Below are 16,175 nucleotides of genomic sequence, written 5' to 3'. Positions count from 1 at the left end.
GCGCGTCTGGCGTATATACAAAATTTAGTCCTGGTATCTATGATGAGTTTATTAACAGAACCAAATTACTACAAATTTAAAACTCTTGGTAGAATTGTTAATTAAATACTCGCTTTACATTTTGAAAATTGTCTGGTTTGTTATTAAAGAGTTATGTGATTTTGAACTGTTATATACATAATAGTTATACATCATGAATATGTTTCTATAGAGCCAATTTATTTGGTTTTGATTAAAGTCATATGCAACGAGTTTCTTGAAATTATATTGCTTTCAAAATTATTGAACCCATACATGCATTTAAATTTTTAAAAATCGGCTTTACCTTCTAGTTCACGTTTGTTCACATTATTTTCTATACAATTTTCCACACGCAATTGTGATGTGCGCTTGTCGAATTTCTATAACTTCTGCAAACGGCATAAAAGCCTTCTGACATTTTGTTAATCGTTTAACATCAGTTTTGTGATTCAACTGAAGAAACTCTACGAAAATTTATTACTTATAAATCCACACATTGCTTCAATTTGAATTTGTTTTACAATTTCGGGAAATAATTTCTAAAAATACAAATAGGAATCACTCTTTTCAAATCACAGAATTTGCAACAGAAATCAATGGGTACGTTCATCGTAAATCATGTTTAGGTATTTCTATTTTACTTTCTGAAAAAATGTCGTCAATGTAAGTGGCTTTTAGTTTTCAAAGTATGATTAACAATAAAAGCGTTTACTTTTTTAAGGTGAGACAACTGTCCAATGTCCGGAAGGTTTATTCAAATGCAAAAATGGAAAATGCATCAGTAGACATTTACAATGTAATGATGCCGATGACTGTGGCGATGAAAGTGACGAACAGAAATGTGGTAAGTGTTTATCTTATGTCAAATTACCATCGTCATCTGAATACTAGTAACAATGAATAATGCATGGTAAAAATCTTTGAACTATTGCACGCAAAATATTGATGTTATAATTTTAAGCAATATATATATACGGAATTTACAATACTTGTATTATTTACTCCATTATATAAAAATAATAAACTTAATTAGTCAGCATTATATTAAATTGTGTATGTCTTGTTCTACCTTGTCACGATTTTAATTAGAAATGTCACTTTCAGTGCTTGAATGTTATAGAGAAGGACATACAAACGATCAAAACCTCAAATGTTATAGTAGTAATTAATATAATTTAATACTTTTACTTCTCTTTTTTATACAGAAATTGATATTGAAGGCACAGGTGACCAAGAACTCCGAGGAGACGTACCATACTCTGTTCGCTAGTGCAGTATCCACCCGCTTGTACAGTTAACTAACGCGTCTTTCTTTTATTTGATTTTTGACCTAGTGATATGGCATGTACACTTCACAGATATGTAAACTATTCGATAGCTCTCTCTTTCTAAACCTGTAGCTTTTGAATTGTATCGCATTCTTAGCTGTTTTGTGATTAAGGCAAAATGTTGCAGTGTAAAAAAACAAACTTTTAAGATAACAGTGCTTTTCTATTTTGCTTCAATTTCTTTTTTGTGAAGATTTTTACTCTCAAAATGAATGCATTCGACACAATCTACATGTAAGATTTGTTAGATTTGTTCGATAATCTTGAAAATATATCTTTAATTTTCGTTTTCTTGAAATTATATAACTCTGCCGCATTTTGCATTTCGGTATATTATACGTCATCCTCGGAATACTCTTGGAATATGCAATTCTTTTTAAAAAAAATGTAATGTAATTTTTGTATGAATTGATTAAAACTTACATGACAGTTGTTGATGATATATTTTTTGTATTTTTGAGGAAATAAAAAGTTACTTTGAAAAGATGATATGACTTTTATATGACTATTTTTAAAATCAGCGAACTCAAATGACACTATTTAAGACTAACGATCTAAAAAGGTTATGTAACTTTTGTTGCAAAGGAATCAATGAAGATTAATAATGCTATAAAAATAAGAATCAAACTACGTATCTATCGGAGCCGCCATCTTGAAATTGTCGCTAGTTTTATAAATCTGCAATTTTTTGTATTAATATGCTAACATTATGATTAAAAACCGATAGTTTATCATTATTTTCGGGGAAAATGTTCTTCTTTGATATATTTCATTTCTGATTGCATTATAAATATTAGGAAATGTAATACACTTACAGACTTCTTTACAATATTTTGTGACAAAGTCAGTGATTTTGTAAAGCCATTTATCTCAATGACGACTCCTTAGAAAGTTATGAGATTCTCTCCGTAAAGCAATTTAACTCAATAACAAATCCTAAGAAGGTTCTGATAGTCGGTTCGTAAAAGCGGGTTTTTCAATGACGAATCCTCAAAAGGTTACGAGAATACCTTCGTAAAGCCATTTAACTCAATGACGAATCCTCAAAAGATTACGAGATTCTGTTCATAAAGCCATTTATCTCGATGAAGACTTATAAAAAACTATAGGATTCTGTTTTAAAGCAATTTATATTCATGACGACGTCTTGGAAAGTTATGATTCTGTAGATAAAAGTTTACCACCCTATTTTTCAAAAAATAAATACGCTGACCTATATTTTCCATTCAGCCAAACTTAGTAAAAGTAATTGTAGTCAACCAGTTTAAGTGTCTATCCGACTATCCTTTACTGCCCCAATGACACACTACTTGTTTGGCTTTACGAATATTTTGATATGAGCGTCACTGATGAGTCTTATGTAGACGAAACGCGAGTCGGGCGTACTAAATTATAATCCTGATACCTTTGATAACTATTTATACCACTGGGTCGATGCCACTGTTGGTGGACGTTTCGTCCCCGAGGGTATCACCATCCCAGTAGTCAACACTTCGGTGTTGACATGAATATCAATAATGTGGTCATTTTAATAAATTTCTGTTAAAAAAACTCAATTTTTCGAAAAACTAAGGATTTTCTTATCCCAAGCCTAGATTCCCTTAGCCGTATTTGGCACAACTTTTTGGAATTTTGATCCTCAATGCTCTTCAACTTTGTACTTGTTTGGCTTTACGAATATTTTGATATGAGCGTCACTGATGAGTCTTATGTAGACGAAACGCGCGTCTGGTGTACTAAATTATAATCCTGGTACCTTTGATAACTACTATAACCATTGTATCCGATTTTTGGAATGCCGCACATGTATTTGTTCATCTTTATATTCAGTAAATTCGCATAAAAAAATAATTGTAATACTTAAATATAAGCTTATGGCTTTTTCTGCAATTTTTTGATCATTTAAACCGATTCTGATCAGATTGTTTCAATAAACACATGCGTTATTATTATAATTATAAATTAATTGTTTAGAAAACTTTGAATTTTTAAAATAGTAAGGCTTTTCTATCTCAGGAATAGATTACTTAAGCTGTTTTTGGCAAAACTTTTAAATATGAAAGTTCAATACTGGTAGCTGTCATAAGTGTATTTACTGAAACTATTTCAAAATTTGTATATCTTCTCGACATCAAACTCGACAACAACAACAATTACTTACAACGAGATTATTCATTTTGGGAGAGAAATGTTGAAATATATAGTTAATGATCATAACGCCTTATACATTTGTTTCGTCCGAAGCGATAATATGAATTACTATCATTGGGACTGTACAATCATAAACAAGTTAACAAATACATAAATAAAGGCAACAGTAGTATACTGCTGTTCGAAAGAAATATATCGATTAAGAGAAACAAAGCCGGGTTACAAACAAAACTGAGGTAAACACATCAACTATAAGAGGAAAACAACGAAACAACATAAACAATGAAACGCATAAAAAAACAACAAAAAAACAAGGAAACACACAAGGAAACGAACTATAAGATAACAACTGCCATTTTTCTGACTTGGCACAGGTCAAATTTTATTAAAACAAATGGTGGGTTGAACCTGGGCTTGCGGCTAGCCAATCCAACTTTTATGACATTGATAAATATAACACTACAATACTAATATTAAAATGATTAATGATAAAACAGGAGGAGCAATGTGACCAATGAAACCTTAAACTATAGTCAAATTCATCTTAGATCAAATTTGACAGATGGAATTTCATTGCAAAAGGAGAGACAAATCTTTTGGACTATCTATACACTTATACTATAGTTATATTACGTCAATGTAACCATTTCTCATTGTTTTTGTATTGTATCGATGTGCACATGTAACACATTTAAATCACTGTTAACCTTTGTTAGTATTTATTTATTCCACGGTCAAAACACACGTACAAATAACTGTGCCCGACAAATTGTTATTTATCTGTTATAATAATGCATTGGTCAGTATTTCAGTCAGTGAAGACAAAACGCGCGTCTGTCGTATATACAAAATTTAGTCCTGGTATCTATGATGAGTTTATTCACCTTCTAGTAACTTTGGAGATATATATGTAGGACTCGGATCCGCGATGGTACTCCGAACCGCGATGGTCACGCTGAAGTGCGATGGTCTACGCTGAAGTGCGATGGTGACATTGTGACGTTAATTTGTTTATTTTTACGTTGAAGTGCGATGGTGGTTACGCTGTAGTGCGATGGTCAACCTAAGAATTTGTTCAAAAGCAAAATATATGAGCTGTTTCATTAAATTAACACCATTAAGATTTGACAAAATAAGCTGCTAGCCTCTAATTTGGAAGATGGTTTAATATCTGTTCAAATCATACCAAAGACTTTTATTTTTGTTTTAATCTAACTTTCCTATTCTCCTTTTAGCATGCAAGGGTATGGAGTAAGGTTTTCAAGTTAAAAATTATGAAAAAAAGATTCAGCGTGTAGGTCTTTCTAATAGTACTAAGAAGTGTCAATATCATTTACAGAGGCGGATAAAGGGAGAAGGGGACCCGATCCCCCTTTTCTGTGGCTTATATAGGGAATCACTGAAGCATGACTTGAGCGGACCCCCTCTTAAGCAGTCAGCAGGCCCCCGCTTGTTAACATTTCTGGATCCGCCACTGATTTACTTAAATATTATGATAAAACTTAGTGATTGTTCACAATAATTCTTCATCAATATATTCATACCTGATGACGAAACAGTATCCACGAAGTAAAATACCGCATAGTAAATCTATGCTTCACTAATAGCGAGGCTTGTCAATTATTTCACGAAAAATATGTTTGAGGATAATTAATTGGGAAGTACACATTGGGTTTAGTCAGGTTAATTTATGTCTAACATGTTGTAGACCATCAACACTGAAACCATGAAAAAATAAGACTAGAGCGATTGTGTTCTTTCAAAACTAAATTTATCTCGGGAATAAAACAACATTATGTGAACTTGAAATAGCAAAAAAAATAAAACATTGCTAATAATAGCAATTTTTAAATTTTTTTTTATAAAATTGCCCATATAAAATCATGTGCCGATTACGTAAAGATAAATTAAGATTAGTATACTGTATTTGTCGTACAAAAAGTCTGCGGAATAATTCAGAATACTGGTTAGCCCATTTCGTGACCAAGTTCATCTTTCAGCCGCTTTGCTGCCTAAAATTTTTAAACATATGTTTTTAACCTCAACATGTAATGCTTAAAAGTTAAACTGTTCGGGACTTGAATCGTTCGTTTCATTTCCCCCATTACTTTCCTTTATTAGCATGAAACATTATTCTACAAAACCTATTTTCCTGCCTTCGAATCCATGTTGTATTTTGAAAACGTCACATATTTCAAACGTCATACACAAAACCATCGCGCTTCAGCGAAAAAGACCGTCGTACTTCGGCGTGGATCATCGCAATTCAGCGTGACCATCGCACTTCAGTGTCCCAATCGCACCTCCGAGTCCTACATATATATACACATGTTTCTGGTAACATTTATATTTGGTTCTAATAACAATGTGAATTTTTAAAGTTACCTTATCAAAACACACAGATAACCAAAGTGAGATTATGTTAATATATATTATTATTTTTTATTGTCTAACGCTATGAAAGCAAAGCAGTTGACCCAGTAAAGCCTTAATGACGGTAGCATGCAACTTACTCTTTCATGATTAAATAAGAACCATTCTAAGATTGTGATGACATTTTCGATAGAGAAACGTGTTGCAATTCTTTCGTGTATATTAAAGCAACGTCTATTTGTTGCTTTAAGTATTTTAGAGCAAAAGTTGCTGTGGTTTGCGTACCCCATGGAAACGCATTCGGTTAGTTCACGTAACGTAAAATAACGTGTGCAGTTCCTTCGTGTCATTAAGAGCAACATGTAGCAGCTTTTCCACGTTTGAAACGCGTTGAAACAATGTATATCTAATATAAGTCAATGGGCATATTTATCATATATACAGTCAGGGGACGTTGTTTATTCTTCTATAAAAATAAAGTGTACAGTTCGAGCTCTTTATGTAAATTACTTATCCGTATACAGCGTATCCGCTCATTAATACTTTGTGAAATGAGTTTATCTTGTCAACTACCTTCTTCTGAAGAATTAAATAAGATTTGTCTCCATCAGAACATTTGATCTATGATGAATAAAGGCAACAGTAGTATATCGCTGTTCAAAACTCAAAATCGGGGTAACGAACTAAAACCGAGGGAAACGCATTAAATATAAGAGGAGAACAACGACACAACACTGAAATGTAACACACACAGAAACAGACCAAGCATCAGACAAAATCCCACGAGAATAACAAATATAACATCAAAAACAAATACATGAATTTGGGATAGACAAGTACCGTGACACGTCTTATCGCAATGTGAATTTATGAATTTGACAATAATTTAAGGTTTCATTGTTCATATAGCTCCTCCTGTATTATCATTTATCATTTTAATATTAACATTTATATATATATGGTTCTAATAACAATGTGACTTTTGAAAGATAACTTATCAATACACACATATATCTGAGGCTCATTAATACTCTGTGAAACGAGTTGATTTTGTCGACTGTTTTCTTTTAAGGAATTAAGACGTAGTTTGAAACCATCATATCACAATTTTAACACAACATTATACAGAACAATTAATCATTTAACAAATATGAAAATGTAATATAATTTAAAACTTACTGCAAACTGAAAAGCTGTGTATTCTACTTCAAGAAAATACTCTAACGTGTTTGTTTTAAAGTCCGGCAAATTTCATTACAATATTTGCGATGCTACTTTATACTTCTATAACTTTGAGGGCAAACTGTTAACCATGATGCACTGAAAAGTACCTATTATGTAATTCAACTTTGTAGATAAGTATACATTATTTCATATATATTTTCAAATGGTTCTATCTATTTACTTTGTTTTTAAATAACCTAAACGAATGGAGTCAAGAGTAATCAATGATTAAAAAATCATCTTACCTTATTATTTGGTGAAGGTAGAGGTGACATACCTGTGATTCCAACAAATGGACAAACAAAATCGAATATTGTGCCAGCAAACACACCAACTACTAACGGTCTACGGACAACAACCGAAGGATCAGGATCATTTGGATCGGAAAGGTAATAATAAACTATCGACACACTACGGAAAATAGTTGCTTATAGATTGCATTAAATGATGATTACTGCTTTTAGAGATCAATGCCATACTTTTGCACGAGATCGGTTTAACCCCGGGATGTTCGAAAATAACATTCATTTACGAAGGTCATTTCAGCTGCGATATCTCAAATATCCAAATAGATATTGTGAATGTTTCATAATATTGCCAATCATAATTTACAGAATTGACCTGCAGGAATTGAATGTGTCATTTATTTTTATTTTTGGTATTAAAAGAGATTTGTTTTCAAATTGTTTGTACATTGGTTTAACATGATCACTCGTGGATTAAATTTGTAAAGTATTCATGAACAAAATAAACAGTGAAATCGGTTCCTCATCTTAAAAACCACTGTGTACGTATTTTATACTGATACATTTATATTGCCTTTCACAAAACAATGAACTGCATTACAGTATAACTCGACCGCAACGGACCCACTCAGACATCGAGAACCTACTTTGTCAAGTTTGCATTAAATACATTCATAATTTCACTCAATGAAAGTAAAATATTTTATTTATACAATAAAGTTCTCATTTTTATTTGGAAGTACTGTATCCTATTACTACATCAGTTTGTCTTTAATTCTAACAGTACTGAAGTTTGGCCTTTTGTAACTGACGGATCTGAGAAAAGTCCGGAAACAAGTTCAGATATAGGTAAATTAGTCTTATTATAATACTGTATGTTTGTGTATTTTATAATAACAATGCAAGTATAACATTCTACTTAGCTGAGTGCAATTTATCATAGTATGCCATGTTTCCTCAGAATCTTTGATTTAAAAAAAGTTGTCGAATTGATATCTACAAGTAGAAAGGTTAAATAGCACACTTTCTTTTGTTTAAAAACGTAAATGTTTCAGTGATAAAATTATACCAAAAAACATGTCTAACGTCGGGTTAAACAATCGTTCACACGAAATCACAGAGACCAACCGTTTCCTCATTTCAAACACCAAACACTTAATTGATGTTGTAGTAATATTTGCCTGCTTTAAAACTTTATATCTTAATCATCGAAATTCTGATCTACCAGTATCCTCTCATGTACTCGAGGAACAATTTTTGTCCAAGAGATGTTTTGTTCTCAAGCTTGGCACAAAAAATGGTAAATATTAAATTCAAAGTTTGAACCATGATGCCATGAAAAAACAGTAAGCACAGGGTAAAAATATAGGGTTTTGATCCTGGTATCTATGATGAGTTTATTTATTCACTCGATTTGAACATTGGTATGTTTATTGTAAATACTGACACATATTCTCGTTTTCCAAACTTAAGGGAACAGCTCTACTAAAGCATTCAAAGTAAAACATAATTTGTACAGGAGTGTTCTCAAGACATCATCTTGTTTGACATACATTGTACTTAGTGCATTTGATATTTGTCTTCAACTTTTGTGCTAATTAGGCCTATTGTCTTGTCAATCACAAAATTGCATAATTTAAAAACTTGTCGAGTTACAACCAGCATTATACATTATAAAAAAGTAATAAAATTTAACCTTTACAAATGATAAAATCAAACGAAAGGAAAACAACTTATATATCTATGACTAAAAAGAAACGTGGTGCTCAGACACACTTAAAAGACAGTACCATACAATGTCGCTTGTAAATATTACAATATAATCGTCAACATTGACACCATAGTATACGCTCTTGCTCGATCAGCGACATGAGAAACAAGAATGTGTTAATAGTACATGCACTATCATTTTTCATGTTCAGTGACCGTGAAATTGGGATCAAAACTTTAAATGGGAATTAAAATTAAAAAGATCATACCATAGGGAACATGTGTACTAATTTTCAAGTTGATGTGAATTCAACTTCTTCAAAAACTACCGTCACCAAAAACTTTAACCAAAACTTTAACCTGACTTTTGCACTACCATTTTCTCTGTTCAGTGGACCGTGAAATTGGGGTCAAAACTTAATTTGGCTTAAAAATTAGAAAAATCAAATTATTGGGAACATGTGTACTAAGTTTCAAATTGATTAAAATTCAACTTCATCAAAAACAAACTAGACTAAAAACTTTAACCTGAAGCGGGACGAACGGACGGACAGACGAACGAACAAACGGACGGAGGCACAGACCAGAAAACATAATGCACCCTACTATTGTATGTGGGGCATAAAAAAAACGTAAGCAAAAAGAAAAAGCAAGTCTATGTAGGTAGCACTTGACTTTGGACGAACACATGCAAATGAACTGATACTCTTGTAACGATGCCAGAATAACACCTGGAAAGAAACTCGTAAACTGTGAATAGACAAACTTTACGATGTGAGCTTGTTTATTAAATGATTGTTTATGAATTAATTTCTTTAAACCGTTAAAACAGTTGAAAGGGTTTTAAGTAAACTTATCAAACCTGTTTTCTAAAGTCAACTATTTTTTCAATATATTATCATTAATATAGTAATTCGACATTTAATTTACAGATGAGGGAATATATCTAACAACAGCTGATTTAAATAATAAACCTCGATGTATGACTATCAACTGTTTGTTCCCACCACCAGATATAAAGGGAAATAACTCTGTGCCCCCGCCGCCTTTACCACCAATGGAAATGATGCAAAAGGACGAAGTATTCAAAATTGTGGGATTATTAGAACATGACTGTCAAGAAGATGCATTAGCATTACTTGATCTTAAAACAAAACGTGACCACAAAAAACGACATTTGATCGATAGAGCTGTGGTAGTGATGTCTAGTAATAGTGGTACATTAGGACAAATAGCTGTTTTTGAGTTAATGATAATTTTATGTGTTGGATTGTTGTAAACCTGCAGAATTTAGATAACGTATAGACTTTTACATTAAAAAAAGACATACTGTAACTGTAATAACCAACTAGTTACTGTAGCAACATGGAATTATTTAGATTTTGAATTCAATTTGAGCATTTCCTTATCGAATTAAACTTTACCATTAATTTTAATGCCAGTGTGATTTTTTCCTTTTGCCTTCATTATCATACAACGCGTTTTAAGATGTGTTTATTAACCTTTACAATCCTTCCTGTGACTTTCCCTTGAAAATGTTCGTAACAAGAAAAACAAACTTTTTAAATTGCGTGCGTCCGAATCCCTTATCTGGATTTACCATCATCAGAAATGCACACGGCTAAATAATTGAAAGCCAAGGATTTGTAAGAACCGAAACAGTTGAAAAGCTATATGACAAAAGAAATGAAATAAAATTTAAAAAAAATAAGATACATCTTTCTAAGATATTTTTTTTTTAGTAAGATCACAAAAATACTGAACTTAGAGGAAAATCAATTCGGAAAGTCCATAATCGCATGGCAAAATCAAATAACAAAACGCATCAAAAACGAATGGACAAGAACTGTCATATTCCTGACTTGGTACAGGCATTTTCAAATGTAGAAAATGGTGGGTTAAACCTGGTTCTATAGCGCTAACCCTCTCACTTTAATGACAGTCTCATCAAATTCCGTTATATTAACATTGATTCATTAAATAAACAGACACAATAAAAAAAATAGTCAAAATATGGGTACATCAGTCATCATCGTATAACAATTTTAAAAGGAACAATTTGACAGAACAGAAAAACATCTACTATCTATGAACACATTCATTGATTTTATTGAGTGTCTGACGTTAGAAAATTTTATACTTCACATAAATTTGTCGTTCAATGTGCATACAAACAATTTTAAAATTTACATAGGCAATGTTAGCATGGTTTTAGTATGGTTTTATTGATATACAAGATAGTAAATAAAATAGTTTTTGGTCCACAGTTTCAGCAATTAGTCTTAATATATATATATATCTATCTATCTATTCTTTAATTCCACATAGAATTGAGAATGGAAACGGAGAATGTGACAAAGATACAATAGACCAACAAAAAAAAGACCAGAAAACAACAAAAGGCAACCACGGTATCTTCAACACAGCGAGCAAAATTGGCAGCCTTCAGATAGTTCCTTTTTAAAAATGTATACTAGTTAAGCGACAAGGACGCCACACCTATCTTTTAAAAATGAAAAAGAACAAAACTTCAATAAATATAAAACTAACAAAGGTTAAAATTTCTACCTTTCATCCCAGGGCCCGTCGACCTCGTTTTCAGGACCCAACAATTGTAAATATTGTTAATTTCATCTCTACATTAACATGAAAAAATGATTTTCCACTGGAATTGAGCAACAATCAATAGTATATAATCTATACAAAATGTGACAATTTTGCAAAAGTTTCTTTTCTGAAAAAAGTACTGTTCCCGTTGCGTTCTTAACGCACTTTGTACTTATTTCCCTTGCCTATACATTTTGTACTTAAAAATTGTGTCTCGTCACGGTATTTAAAAACACTTCTCAGCAATCGGCATAAGTAAAATATTTTATTAGTCTCTGGCATAATGAAAACACATCTGATTAGTTGGACTGGAGGCAAGTAGATCTTGATTTGTAGACGATGTTTGTCTTGCTGAATATTGTACCATTCAACCAAGTTACAGAGGAGAACATTTTCAACAAGTTACGACGAGACACGACTGGTATTTGCCAACTCGTACTTAAACCAACTCGTACTTAAACCAACTTGTACTTAAACCAACGACGACCCAATATTTCAATAGTGTTTCAACCCATTTCAGTTGTTATTTTATTTCGTATCATATACTATATTTTATATGTACAACTTTATTGACCGGTAATCTGATGCATTTTTTTTCAATTCAGATAGCTATTTAAATGAATAGTTTATACGAAATTGTTTCAATCTGTTGAATAATCATTATTATTTAATAAACTAATCATTGATTATTAGGGGAAAACAAACATTGGGTTGTTACATATGAAAAATTAACATAGAAGAATTCAAGAAAAATACAAATTTTCAAATAAATGCGGCACTTTGATCACGTTGATTTTTAATTACTTGAAAATTCCCGCAAAATCACAGTATAATAAGGTAATTTTTAAAACCAAGAGTATATACATTTCGCGTCCAGTACGCCAATTGAGAATGTGCGTAAAAGGCAATGATCGATAACGGTCTCCGAATTTGGATATTTTCTATAAGAAAATGGCGTTTTCTATGGAAAAGAAGATTGATTTAAAGACAAATAGGAAGTACAAAATATTTGAAAATGTCTGTACCAAGTCAGGAATATGACAGTTGTTGTCCTCGTTTGATGTGTTTCATCATTTGATTATGCCATTAGACAAGGGACTTTTCGTTTTGAATTTTCCTCAGAGTTCAGTATATTTGTGAATCTACTTAACATTACATTTATACGTCATATCACAAATATTTTCAACGTATGGTTTCAGAGGAGTGGCGTCTAAATAGAATCAGTCTCTTCCTTCAATATAATGGATTTTAATTATTTGCGTATTGAAAGCCAAAACTTGGGGGGGGGGGGGGTGTAAGGGGGAAAACATTTTGATTTTTCATACATACATGTGCTTGGTTTTTTTATAACAAAAACATATCATTCTAAAATATTCTTTTAAGCTTTCAAGACTGTGTTGATGATGTTCCATAAAAAGTAAAATCACAAAAATACTGAACTCGGAGGAAAATCTAATCGGAAAGTGCATAATCACATGGCAAATCGAATGAGAAAACACATCAAAAACGAATGTACAAGAAATGTCATATTCCTGATTTGGTACAGGCATTTTCAAATGTGGAATTAAACCTGGTTTTGAAACACTAAACATCTCTTTTTGATGACACTCTAATGAAATTCTGTTATATTAACAACTAAACAGACATAATAAATAAAAAAGTCAAAATATTGGTACAGCGGTCATCTTTTAAAGTACAGAGTCACGTTAAAAGAACCAAAGAAACACACAAAAAAAACAACGCACATACACAACACACCAGCAAAAAATGAAAGATAATACAAACATATTGACGAGATGTTTAAGTACCGAGCCACGTTAAATGGGTATTACATACAGTATCCAACGGTTAAAGAACAATATAACACGTTGTTAAGATGATAAACAACTTCAGTACGCAGAATTTATACATCAAGACCATCATGTCTTATTTGTGAAATTGATACGGAATATTTTATCAACAAGGTCTTAGTACCTTCCGTGTGTTCTTATAACTACATAAGAAAATGCAAGTACCAAGTCAGGAATGTGATAGTTGTTATCCATTCGTTTGATGTGTTTGAGCATTTGATATGAGATTTTTCAATTTGAATTTTTCTCGGAGTTCAGTATTTTTGTGATTTTACTTTTTACCAACAAAGATGAAATATAAAATAAAACATGCTAACCAAAATGGGTACGATTAGTCAAAGAACGAGTTGGAAAATATTGGGTAACATTTGGTCAAAGTAAGAGTTTGTAAATATTGGGTACTAATTGGTCAAAGAACGAGTTGGTGTATATTGGGTACGACTTGGTTGAAGTACGAGTTGGTGAAATTTCGTGTACTCATAATAGCAGTCTCGTACGGAATATTGTGCATAACTATTTCATTTTTGATTTGTAACAAGTTTGCTGTCAGCAGTAATAAATACAGTGATACATTGTACAAAAAAACGTGAATCAAACAAAGAATTTACATTTTGCAGATAGAGAGTTTTAATATTCCGATTCGAATATACGTTCTTTGAAAATTTCATTTTCCAAATTATGAAAGTTATAATAACATATGTATTGTGTAGATTATGAAGAAATCGAACGTAACATAAAATAATAAAGATACAATGTATATCATTTCCCAAATCAAGTAGTGTAAAACTTAATGTAACGAACAGAGAAAATGCATTAACAAATAAAGAAAGTGCATTTTATAAATTAAGAAATGTATAATTATGGCAGTGGTGTAACAGTACAACATAAGAACAAATTATACAGACCAGTTTTAAAAGGCTTAACTTGTCAGATCGACTTAAAGCACAAACACACCTAACAAAAGTACATAGTGGACGTGGCAGAATACGAATACATCCCTACAACAAAAAGACATAAAGTACAACACTGAGAGTGCTCGCTGTTACTGACAGCTAAGAGTTGGCATTACTTTGCTTCATAAAAAAGAATGGCCAACGTAGATACAAGTATCTTGTCTTAGGGAGGGATACATCCTACTTTGTAAAGAATCACTCTGATTCAAACAAAAAATTCTCTGATACTGATATTATCAAGATGCTTGATTTCTTGATGAACAACATATTTGTTACGTTCGGAGGACGTGTTTTTCAACAGACTGTCGGCAATTCAATGGGAACAAACTGTGCCCCTCTACTTGCCGACTTGTTTCTTTATTATTATGACTTCATGCAGGAACTTCTTAGGAAGAAAGATAAGAAGTTAGTAATATCCTTTAACTCTACTTTCCGCTATATAAATGATGTTCTTTCACTAAACAATTCAAAATTTGGTGACTGTGGAATGCATCTATCCCATCGAAGAAGAGATAAAGGATACTACAGATACAGTTAAGTCGGCTTCATATCTTGAATTACATCTAGAAATTGACAATGAGGGTCGGTTGAAAACAAAACTTTACGACAAACGAGATGATTTCAGCTTTCCAATTGTGAACTTTCCATTTTTAAGTAGCAACATTCCAGCAGCACCTGCATACGGGTTATATATTTCCCAATTGATACGATATTACCGTGCTTCATTTCCTATTATGATTTTCTTGATAGAGTGTTGCTGCTCACCAGGAAGCTATTAAACCAACAGCTCCAAATGGTGAAGTTGAAATCATCCCTTCGTAAATTTTACTGACGCCATCACGAGTTGGTTGACCGTTATGGAATAACCGTTTCACAATGATATCGCATACGATCCTTACTTCGTAACTACAATCCCCTTCCCTTTCATGAATGTGACCTACCGAATTAGACTATTTACCGGATTTGTAATCACATAAGCAACACGACGGGTTCCACATGTGAAGCAGGATCTGCTTACCCTGCACCTGAGATCACCCCTAGTTTTTGGTGGGGTTCGTGCTGTTTATTCTTTAGTTTTCTATGTTGTGTCATGTGTACTATTGTTTTTCTGTTTGTCTTTTTCATTTTTAGCCATGGCGTTGTCAGTTTGTTTTAGATTTACGAGTCTGACTGTCCCTTTGGTATCTTTCGTCCATCTTCTAGTTTAACACAATAACCTAGAACAAAAACATGCGTCTACGATTAAATTATCAATCAGTGCACATCCAACATCGAATGGAATTAGTGTAAAGACGTCATAAACAGAGAAATGCATGACCTTGTGTAATGTCAAGATACAAGTATAGACAGATTGTACCATGAATGAGAATACATATGTATATAAAAATACTTTTTATTTTCATTTTCTTTACTAATAAGAAAATCAGTATTGGTACCAATAAGTACAACATTCAAATATTTAATTATAGTGTTGAATTAGTAAACTTTTAGATTAGGTTTATTTAAAGGATTGATAACTTTACTCGGATCATATCTAAATCTAAGGACTCGGTAAACAAAATCTCCGTAGAATTTAGGATGTGCTATCCCATTTTAAAAAAAGTTTCTGCAGGTAATGATAATTGTATCTAATGAAATAATTTTGCCTACCGAGTTTAAGTAACTTGTAGTATTATGAACCAACTGTACATCAAAGCGAGAATCTTCTTAAGG

At 32.1% G+C, this 16,175-nt stretch overlaps 1 protein-coding gene across 4 annotated transcripts in view; it reads left to right on the top strand.

Moving 5' to 3' along the window:
* LOC134695253 (uncharacterized) overlaps positions 1 to 10,488 on the top strand; it is a 28,043-nt gene extending 17,555 nt beyond the window's left edge. For 3 of the 4 annotated variants that reach the window (XM_063556475.1, XM_063556482.1, XM_063556490.1), the window contains 4 exons: positions 743 to 865; positions 7,360 to 7,486; positions 8,127 to 8,191; positions 9,985 to 10,488. In XM_063556475.1, the coding sequence (XP_063412545.1) occupies positions 743 to 865; positions 7,360 to 7,486; positions 8,127 to 8,191; positions 9,985 to 10,331 (662 nt within the window). In that variant the 3' untranslated portion in view covers positions 10,332 to 10,488. Of the gene's footprint in view, positions 1 to 742; positions 866 to 1,226; positions 1,762 to 7,359; positions 7,487 to 8,126; positions 8,192 to 9,984 lie in introns of those variants that run through there. The other variant, XM_063556497.1, reaches the window with a different exon arrangement.
* Positions 10,489 to 16,175: the final 5,687 nt, after the last annotated feature.

This window comes from Mytilus trossulus, chromosome 1, assembly GCF_036588685.1.
Source record: "Mytilus trossulus isolate FHL-02 chromosome 1, PNRI_Mtr1.1.1.hap1, whole genome shotgun sequence".
Taxonomy (NCBI): domain Eukaryota; kingdom Metazoa; phylum Mollusca; class Bivalvia; order Mytilida; family Mytilidae; genus Mytilus; species Mytilus trossulus.
The sequence above is the reverse complement of the archived record's forward strand: the minus strand, read 5'-3'. Positions and strand labels throughout refer to the sequence as shown.